At 37.8% G+C, this 11,097-nt stretch overlaps 1 protein-coding gene across 1 annotated transcript; it reads left to right on the forward strand.

Annotated features, from left to right (window-relative positions):
• Positions 1-330: 330 nt before the first annotated feature.
• Positions 331-10,833, forward strand: LOC307150557 (endothelin-3). Its single transcript, XM_079857904.1, has 4 exons — positions 331-596; positions 1,949-2,183; positions 6,300-6,437; positions 9,957-10,833. Exons 1-4 carry the CDS (start codon positions 527-529, stop codon positions 9,973-9,975), a joined length of 462 nt encoding a protein of 153 aa, XP_079714030.1. The 5' UTR covers positions 331-526; the 3' UTR covers positions 9,976-10,833.
• The last annotated feature ends 264 nt before the right edge of the window (positions 10,834-11,097 follow it).

Raw genomic sequence — 11,097 nt, forward strand, 5'->3', positions numbered from 1 at the left:
CTGAGGGGAAAGCATTGAAATCAGAATAAATACAATATCGAAACGGACTTTCTCAATTGATATCAGACCTATAATTACCAGAGACTTAGTTAGGCTTACTTAAGTATTAATTATTACCCGTAGAGAATACTATCAACCAACCCACGATATGTCTGTGGATTATTGGATCATTATGATGGCATTAAAATAACGTTCGGATCTGTGTGTGATGTAATATTCTGTCTGACAGCTGATTGAGCTGTAGAAGTGAGGCTGTGCTCCAGCGGGCGGGTCTTCTCGAGCTGATGATAGATGTTCACTATAAAACCCCAGCGAGAGAAGCAGCGCAGTGATATATCAGCATCTGCAGGACCTGGGGATGTTTCTGGCGAGCTCCACTCTTCTGCCTGAACACATCACAGTCCGTGTGGGAATAACACAGCAAACAGCAACATGCTACTTCTAACTGGATCACTCAGCACTTCTGGTCAATCCTGGATTTTAAACTGACTTATCTTTTTCACGGAGACTATCTGGAATAACTGGGATGGCCAAGGTGTCATTACTACATTTGGGAATTTTGCTTTTTATTGGACTAACAGTCGCAATGGCCAACGGTGGGTTTAGATTGCATTGCATTGGTGGACTAAAATCACCCTGTGCATTATATTACCAAAAAAAAAAAAAAAAAAAACATTATTAAAGCACAGAACACGTTAGGCTATATTATAAAATTATTATAAGCATATACATAGGCTATATTGAGGAGTTAGATGATGCATGCATCGAGGTGACTTCAGTGGACTATTTTAAAAGCATTTTTTTTTTTAAAGAAATATACATATTCTAAATTATGCAATGTAGCCTACTAAAGTAAAATTAATAATCGGACGTAGTAAGTCGAAGCGCAAATCTAATTTGGCGCCACTGTCGCAGAAAATGAACGTCAAACACTTGATACTGTACGTACAGTAATGACAGCAGATCTTGATGTTCAACGGGATCGAAATTGTAAGACAGCGTCAGTCATATTGTTTACCTTGCGACCGGTTGCATAAACATCTTAGACTAGTCACCTCATTTTTTCTTCAAGATTGGTCCTAACTATTGAAGTCAGTGACACAGGTAGTTTGGTCTAATCTGAGTCTGAAAGTAAGAGTGAATAACTGCCAGTTGGTCAAACTAGTTATTAAGACAGGGTCTTCATTTATGGGTTTATGGGTCACACTTTATATTAGGGTCCTTAACTACTATGTGCTTGCATTAAACAATGTGGTTATTGCATTGATGTTGAATTGCAAAACACTTGTGCTTGCTGTTGAGGAGTGATACAGGTAAAGTTAGGACAGGTTTGGTGAAATATGTTTATGAGTGCATGGTTAAAGGGTAAGGCCAGGGAAGTGTTAACAGGGAAATTATAGATGTAATTACAAAGATTTATTACATCCATAATTATAACCAGGTATTTTTTAAAATATAAGTTGTAAAAACACACAATAAGTGCATTGTATCAAATGATTAATTTAAATGTTAGTACATCTAATATACAGTGTGCAACCGGCCCCTGCTCCTGCATTGGCTCTTTCTAAATCTTTACCTAAAGGTTTGAAACCTTTTTTCTTCAGGGTTCAACCCTTCATTATTGGGTTGTGACCCGGTGTCTTACTGCATATTTCACACCCTGAGGAAACCTAAGGCTTTGACCCTGAAAATAGTCAATGTCACTCATAAATGATATGCCTATTTTTGACTATTATTGGACTTTTTATTTTTATTCTTACCACATGAAGCACATTTTTAGGTTATATCAAGCACGTTCTTTTTAAGGTGAACACACATAACCTACTTTGAACCTTTACTGTGACAAAGTAAAATATCGGATAGAAAGGCATTCATGATGATGTTTTACATGAGATCATTTGAATCAATAGTCTTGACATTGTTCTAACTAAAGCATTTTCATACTCAGGCTTTTCCACGTTTCGACAAGATGTGCTTGTGAAAAACACAGCGAAGGACTTTACTAAAGTATCAAGTGCGACTCCCAGGCAGTTTGGTGACTCTGCTAATAAATCTGGAGTGTGTTATTTCTGCCAGCTCATAAAACCCCGGAAGAGAGCCAAGAGATGCACATGTTACTCCTACAAAGACAAGGAGTGTGTTTACTACTGTCATCTGGACATCATCTGGATCAACACACCTGAGTACGTCTCTTTTACTGTTTACCTCTTACTTTAAAGATGGATTTACAACTTTGATTTAAACAATCTTTAAGTGGCATTTATTGGTAAATGGCATAGCATAAATAATAGTGAATAAATGTGACAACTTGGTACTTGAACACCAAAACATTTGTAATTAAATAAAACTTATTGTGTCAAGGGTTTATGGTTCTTATTAATAACCCTAAGAAATATGTTGAATCTAAGTTAGATTCAACATATTTCTTAGGGTTATTAAAAATAATTTACTTGTAAAATGTATGAAATTTACTTGTAAAATGATTTACTTGTAAAATGTATGAAATAATCAAACCACTAACTACTGCGACATTTAATAATAAGAATAATGGAAGAATAAAATGATTACAATTTGAGGAAACACTTTAATTTAAGGTGTTGTAGTTACATTTTACTACATGTTCTTACTATGGTAATAACAGTAAATTATGCATAATTACAAGTAACTAACCCTCAACCAAACCCCTAACCATAACTCTATAGTAAATGCATAGTTAATCAATTTGACTCAGTACTTATCTGAGGAGGCACAATGTAAATACGTCATCTTAAAATAAAGTGTAACCAAATTGGGTTGCTATAAAAATGAAAAATAGTGAATGTGAAAAATGTGTTGCTGCATTAGATTTTAACTGCAAGAAGTCTTTTGGCAGTCTATACAAACTCAACAGAGGCGCGTGGACAAACGTTCTCCTTTCTGTCAGAGCTGAATTATTTCTGGCCTGCCCTTCCTTATCACAGAGATAACATTGCAAACTTCTTGTGTAGTTTAAAAAAATTCCCATGCATCATTCTTATCCAAAATGTACAGAATAATAATTTATTGTACATGATGATGATTAACGTATCCTTAGTAGAGTAACTAATCTTTATTAAGAGAGCTGTAAGTAGTTTCGGGGAAATGTTTCAGTGTCTGCTACGAGCTCCGTCTTAGTAAATTAGCAAAACTATAAGTCACCCTTGGGGGGGGGGGGGGGGGGGGGGGGGTATATGTTACATATGATACATATTATATGTGAAATATATCAGCTTGTTAAAGAGAAGTCATGTTCATAAAGAACAACTTCAGAAATCTTGAAATGTGGGTCAACATAGCCCAGAGTACTTCTTCTCTCTGAGAGTAATTAATATTCTCAGCCACTTGTCTAGGCACTTGTCTGGCATATAATACTGGCTAAAGAGAATAGACGAGATCAAAGAGACGCTTTCATGACTGGATGTTTGCAGAAGTAACTCTTAGCAGATGAGGCCTTCAGCTCCCTGAGAACAGCTGTTCAGATTTACTGAGCCTCGGAGTCTGCTTCATTAGTTTCCATACAGTATAAGTAAGAGTCCTTTATTGAGGTGGTACCAAAAAACACAAGGTCTAATGAACTGGAAGTTGGCCCTTGCGTTGCATAAGTCATGAAATCATTGAGCTGTTAAAGTCCTCAAGCCTGCTGTGTATGAGCTGCACTTTTGAGCTGAAGTGTAGTTTTAATTAAATAGGTTGTGTATATTGTTGAATCTGTTATTCTTACTGTTAAATATACTGGACATTTTCTAACCAAACTGGTTTTCCAGTGAACACAGAATCTGCAGTAGATTTCTGTAGAATTGATACGCCTGTCATTCTTAAAAGTTCTATGCATCCTTGTCACTCTTTGGGAAAAAGGTTCAACAGGGTTCTATATAGAACTATAGGGTTCTTGGTTTGATTTTAAAAATTAAGTTTTAATATTCTTTATGCCAAAAAAAGATCTATATAAGGATAAACATCTTAAATGATTGCACAATGCTTTAATGTTTAACAGGTGATTTCATTTTTTTTCTAGTGGTAAAATAAGTTTACAAGCTATTTAATAAATACAATTTAATAAAAATAAAAATTAATTAAAACTATTAAATGATCCCATGGGAACTCCTAAAAACTATAAATCACATACCTGTATTGAACCCTACGATTTTTGAAGGGTTTGAAAGATTTTTAGCCCTACATTTTAAAGAACTATTTATACCCAAAAGGTTCTATATAAGTCTTAAATAATTGCATAATATAATATAACATTTGGCAGATGCTTTTATCCAAAGCGACTTACGTTGCATTTCAAGGTACACATTTACATTCTTATCAGCTCTTGCTTTCCCTGGGAGTCAAACCCATGACCTTGGTGTTGTTAGCACCAACGAGCTACTGTTTGAGCTCCAGGAAAACACCTGAAGGAACACTTTAAAGTTCTTGAACATTTTCTTCTAAAAGTGTGCTCACTAGAGGATTCGGGCCCCCCTGAAAAAATATTGATGTGGGCCCCCACCACCCACCACCAATATCATATACTGTACAATAGATGAGCATGGAGGCCCACATATAACTGAAGATGGTAATGTTGTTGTAAAACCTTTATTTTAAAAGTTCAATGTTTATATAAAAACTAACAAAAAGCAAGAAATTGTTGCCTAATAATAAAACCAATTTTAAAAAAGTAACAGCAAAATAATGTGTTTTCCCATCAGTCTGCTATAATTCATAAATCAAAAAGTAAACATTTAGAAATTGTAAGAATGCAGTCAAATTTAAAAAATAAAATCATTTATTGTCTTATTTTTTAATAAAGATAATATGTAGTAGTAGTAGTAGTTTTTATTTTTCAGGAATACATGGCCTCTCGGCCCATAGTTCCAACGTTACAATAGCATGATAGATGCTCTTTTTTTCATTCCATGATATATGTACAATGCTAATCTCCATGCATGCTTTGACTCACAAACCTGTGACACATCAACACAAACATCACCAACATATAATAATAAAGATAATATGGAACTGGTAATATTATTAAATAAAGCTAATACATGTATTCATTCAAGTGCAGGGTGTTGTATTCGTGTTTTCTTGAAAGGTCAGGTGCATAATGCAATGCGTCGTGACTCGTGACAATTTTTTAACTCTATTTACAATAGTGTAAAAAGACAGGGATTTTGACCACGTAATCATTCGGTGGATTGTGGTGCGCAGCAATAATGAAAAGTGACAGTACCGGCAGTTTTCTTATTCCCAGCGAAATAACGATTAAGAACGTCTCTGGGATACAACAACTCTCCTGGCCTCCCTCTCCTTCTTTTCATGGCGTTTCTGGTACCCTGATTTATGTTTTCTTTTCCCCGACATTTTGTCAGTAAATTTCCTGTTCTTCCACAAGTTCATCGTTAACTTCAGGCACTGCCGCCTCAACTCTGACTGGTTCTGTTCACGAGCTGGGGTGGGACTTACAATTTCATTGGGTTCTTCTGATGTTTGTCACTGACTGAATGATTAATAAATACTTTAGATCGGACTAAACCATTTTTAAGGAGGTAAGAGAAACAGATATTTGGAAAAAAATATTTTATCAAATTGCATGTTTTTGTGTTTTTTTATTTAAATCTCAGGCATACAATTAATATACATATTAGAATTATTCATACAACAGGGGTCTATATAGTATAACTGCTGGATTTTGTGGGGCCCCTATAATTGTCACCACCTTTCACCCCACTAGCGACAGCCCTGAGTGCGCATGTTTATTAAACATTAAGGGTCATTTAATAATGCTGACAGCTATCAATAAGAGTCCAATTCTCTCAATTTAATGCGTTTTACCATATTCATATCCATGCTCAGGTGTTTGTACAGTGAGGTTGGCATGCCGATCACATTCATAATTTGGGATGGTGCTAACAATTTTCTGACCTCCACATTATTCATGGTTCAGTGTCACATTTCAGACCCGGCAGATTGTGTATGTAACCTGCTCCATGAGTGCAAAAGAAAGATCAAACTAGGGCAGTGAAACACTGCACACATAGCACACATTAAATCCCTCTGTAAACTTCCAGACTCTGACATTTTAAGGCGGATGGAGACGTGATATACAGTGTAATTTCAAGGGAGAATTTGAACTTTTCTTAAAAAAAATATAGAAGGCTTGCTGGTTCAAGTCCTTTAAGTAAATCAAAGCATTAAAAGCCTTTCTCACTTTCACGGTTTGACTTTAAGCACCGCTGTGGTAGTGTTTTCTTTAACTGCAAGGTCATAACCCTTTCCCCTTTGTGTATTGGCAGGCGCACTGTCCCATATGGCATGTCAAGTTATCGAGGCTCCCAGCGGATACGGCGTTCTGCCGAGGGCAGCGCAGGAGGTCAGCGCTGCACGTGTGCTTTACACAAGGACCAAGAGTGTACCGCTTTCTGCAGACAGAGGTAACAGTACACCCTCAAACCGCTAAAGTACCAACATAGGCTCATTGGGAAAGTGTGCCTCTACCATAGACTGTAAAAAAATACGCAGTGTCCGTGCCGTCACCCGCAGGTTTCTGAAGAGCATTTTTGAAGCCCATCTTGGTAGCGCGTCACTCCCAGATAACCGAAAATGGGCATAAAGACGGATTAGCTGAGGTGACGTGACACTAAGAGACAGCAGACAAACGGCTAGTAGTGACATCAGCGGCAGTCCACCTGTCACTCAAGTGGCCACACCCTTAATTATGCAGAACTTTAAGACTTTAAGGTCTTGGATTGACGCTATGGGGATGCCATCAGCGTATCCAGTGTCGGAAGCACGTGTGAAAACACTATAATCTGATTGGTTGGTGACAGTCCGTGACTACTTTAGCGGAGGTCCCGGAAGTATAAGAGGGCGCCCGTAGCACACGTCATCAACTTCTTTGTCTGAAGGAGAAGAAAAGAGAGAAGGGAAAGAGAGAAGCTGTTATTGAACTGCCGAACGTTCAACATAATACTTTAATTATAAAATAAACAACAAAACTACTGCCGCTGCCTCATGGACGACTGCCACTTAAACTAAAACAAAACACCAACATAAATAGTCTAGGCCTTGTCCTCTCTCGTCTTGCACTTTTGTCATTCCTTCTTTTATCCTTCTGGAGTTCCTCCGTGAGACTCGAGGCCGGTGTGGCGCAATCTACTCTCATTAAAGGAGAAGTTCACTTTTAAAATGAAAATTCTGTCATCATATACACTGAAAAAAATGATTCATTGACTAGTTGAATTTACTAAAAGAAATTATGTTAATTGGATCCACATAATTGATTTTAGCTACATTTAAACAAATGCATTATGTTGAACTAAGTTCAGCTTAATGCATTTGTTTAAATGTAGCTAAAATCAATTGCGTGGAACCACTTACGATAATTTTTTTTAGTAAATTCAATGATTTCAGTAAATTCATTGAATTTTCTAAATGTTTTTATCGTAAGTGGTTCCACGCAATTGATTTTAGCTACATTTAAACAAATGCATCAAGTTGAACTTAGTTCAACGTAATGCATTTGTTTAAATGTAGCTAAAATGAATTATGTGGAACCAATTAACATTTTTTTTTTAGTAAATTCAACTAAGTCAATAAATCATTTTTTTCAGTGTACTCACCCTCATGTTGTTTCAAACCTGTATGAATTTCTTTCTTCTGCTGAACACAAAGGAATATATTTAGAAGAATGTCAGTAACCAGACAGTTTTTGGGTCCCATTGACTTCCATAGTATATTTTTGGGACCCAATGGGACCCAAAAACTGTCTGGTTACTGACATTCTTCTAAATATATTCCTTTGTGTTCAGCAGAAGAAAGAAATTCATACAGGTTTGAAACAACATGAGGGTGAGTATATGATGACAGAATTTTCATTTTAAAAGTGATCTTCTCCTTTAACACTCGCACCATCGGCCTCACTCCATTCCCACGGCTCTCGGCCTCACCCTGCTTGCCACAGTTATTTTCCATCAGCATTCGGATCTTTATCGAAGCACTTCCTATTAATCACTTCCCTGAGATCCTGTCTCATCTTCCTCATGTCTCTCCTCCTCTGCGAGTGGCCACACCTGGCCTTGCCTCCGGTCCTCGGACCCCCAAAAGGCTTTAGTCGGGATCTGAAACGGTGCGGGATAGATTTCCTGACCACTGCCGACTGCGTCCTCGCCTCTCTAAACTTTCCGACCACAGTCTCAATAATTGTTCTAAAAAGTTCAGAGGATGAGACTTTGGGCATTGAGGTGAGAATTATTTCCTTTCTTCCTGATGTTCGCCAAGTGCAGCCAAAGATACCTCTCCGTGACCCCCTCGCTGTCATCGAGCGACCCTCAGCACAGCTGTGGCTCACAAGATAGCATCTCCTCCACAGGGGCCATCCTAACAAATCCCCACTCGGCTAATCCTTCCACATTTGCGTAGTTTGAATGATGAAACAGATAAATCCGGGCTGAATATGGCTTCTTCCACGACTTCTGCACTTCAGCATGGAGGTCGGGAAGAGATGGAAGAGATCGAAGAGCGAACATGGCCTAACCTCATGTTTCACACCCAGAACCAATCTGGTGTGGTCCATGACGTTCAACAATTCTCTGTATGTGGGGCTGGCAGATTAAGAAGACTCAGTACACACACATTCCTCGCCTTCTTCAACCACATCCACTCCCTCTTGGCTGGATGGTGCCAGCTATATGCTATCTACTGGACTGTGTGACTCGAGAGACAGCACATCTTGATCCAGCAAATCGATTGAGCCTCCGCTTTGCTTCGGCAACATTCTTAACTGTGGGGTGCAGGCGCTAATCCAACATACCTTGAGAATCACATACCTCACAATGGGCGCATTCAGAACTCTTGAGCACTGAATGTTAATGCTCCTCTCCCAAGCAATGAACGCATAGGTTGTGTGTGTGTCCTCTAGGGCTGTCACTTCTGTGAAAAAATCCTGTTCGATTTTTGAGACGTAAGTGTTCATTGAATTGATTGTAAAATCGATTTTCCATGTCTAAAGACGTTTCCATTTTCAACACCAAATATAGGCAAATCCATGGACAACTAACAGGCATTAGGACGAACGTAAAGAGGGCGCTTGAGACGCGCACAAGTCAGCAATATTCCTGATGATTTATTGGCGTGAGGTTTCGTGCACAATGACAAACAGGAGTGCAATATTCTCGAACAACAATAAGCAGAGTGGACTGCCATAACATCAGTGAAACATCACTGCAGTCTTCAACATGCCATTAGAAATGTCAAACAAATTTTGCCTACGTAGGCGATTGTAGCCCGTAGCCCGAATCTGTGTCTGTATGCATGAGACTGTCTGAATACCGGCAGAATTCACATGTTTGTTGTGAAAAGAGACACATTATGCAGAAGTATAATTTGCTGTTATGTGTGTTTGTCAGAGTTGCCGTGTGACGCGTGTTCGCTGCGAGCGTATCGTGACGAGCTGGACACGCTCCGAGAGAAGGCCGTTAAAATCAATTCCCTATTTTCGTTTTTCGAAACTTGTGTTGGTTGGTCCGATCGATTGTGCAATCGATTTTCTAACACAAAGTAACAAAAACCTGGGACACGGAGGCACACACTTCCTAAAACGCTTGTTAAAATTTTTCACGATCCTGCCTTCACCACGTGCCAACAATACAAACGGCTCCTGAAGACAAAAAAACTGATGATGTGTACTACATATGCTTTGGACACTTCACTTTGAAAGAGTTGTGAAATGTGCGATTATCACCACAGACACATTTTACCAATAAGCCTGGGTTGTGTGGATTATTATAGACTATGTAGTAATACAGTAAAAATATTTGTGTCTTTATCTAAATATCATCAAAATGTAGGCACATTCAATGCAACTGTTTTCATGAATAGATTTAAAAGTCACTTCCACCAGCTTTCACAATCCCATCAATACTTTGTTTTCTTTTTTTGTTGTTCTCCTTCAGAAGGGGCAGGTCTACATGATCATCCATTGGAGCACAGCTAAACTGATATTTACTCATCTGTTGCCCTGCCTGTTCATTCTTCTGTCCCAACACCTGGAGAATCACCTCAGAGAAAAGGTTCATGTCTGTCCAAAAGGAAGGCCATCGGGATTCTATTACGGAGAGGGAGAATTAAACAGCAGAGCGAAGGAACAGAATGTTTGGAGAGGACTGGCGCTGTGATCGTGAAAGCATTACACAACTGCACCTAAGCTAAAGAAGAAGCCATGCATGGACTGCCACTCTCAATGTGAACGTGTGTGTCTTATGCATTTAGGTGAGATGTCTGTGATGGTCCAAATTTGACTTGCCACTATGATCTGACCTCCAGATCAGACATGCATGGTGGGGTTGAATAAGCATTTTAACGCAGGACTTTGAAAAATATTTTAACCTTTTTAGACCAATCGCCATCATGTAATATTTAAAGGACTTTCTTAAAATATGTGTTGAACAATATATATATATTTTTAAAAGTACTGTACCGCAAACTCTACATTGCAACATTGGCTTATTCTAAAAAATATGTTTGTATTTAATATGGTCTTTCATGATTTGAAGTTTCCTTGTGAATATAAATAATTACCGAAAAGACAAAAGGAAAATCCCTGGCTCTTTCCAAGCATAAAAGAAACCATGCATTTTATGACTAATCTCAAGATGTCCATTTTAAATGCCACAATAACACACAACATATCAATAACTGTAATAGAGAGTATATGCATTATAGATTATATATTTATTACACTAACCAAACATGTTTACAATACATTCTCCAAATCTAAAAACCTGGCAATATTATATTACATTTAAAACCATTACAAGATAAACCATCCTTTATTTATTCAAAGCCTTTTAGTTATTTTTTGTTTGTTTGTTTGTTTGTTATTTGAGTCGCACACACATAAATAACTCATTCCAGAGATGAAACTGATGAAATTCATCACCTGAAATGGATCGCACCTGTTCTCACTTTTCATGGCCGTCATATAGGTCATTTGTACAAAAAGTCCTGTACAGATTCTCTGTTTATTATTAAATTAAAACCTTTGCTGTTTTTATATCCACGACTTGTATTATTGTTTGTCCATATGGAGCTCAA

This window comes from Squalius cephalus, assembly GCF_949319135.1.
Source record: "Squalius cephalus genome assembly, chromosome: 22".
In the NCBI taxonomy this organism is placed as follows: Eukaryota; Metazoa; Chordata; class Actinopteri; order Cypriniformes; family Leuciscidae; genus Squalius; species Squalius cephalus.

What these genes read in the sequence shown, in the direction of transcription:
- LOC307150557 (XM_079857904.1), top strand. Translation starts at nt 527, where the DNA reads ATGGCCAAGGTGTCATTACTACATTTGGGAATTTTGCTTTTTATTGGA. An exon ending in AACAGTCGCAATGGCCAACG is followed by an intron (nt 597 to 1,948) that starts GTGGGTTTAGAT and finishes TTTCATACTCAG; the next exon opens with GCTTTTCCACGTTTCGACAA. An exon ending in ATCTGGATCAACACACCTGA is followed by an intron (nt 2,184 to 6,299) that starts GTACGTCTCTTT and finishes GTGTATTGGCAG; the next exon opens with GCGCACTGTCCCATATGGCA.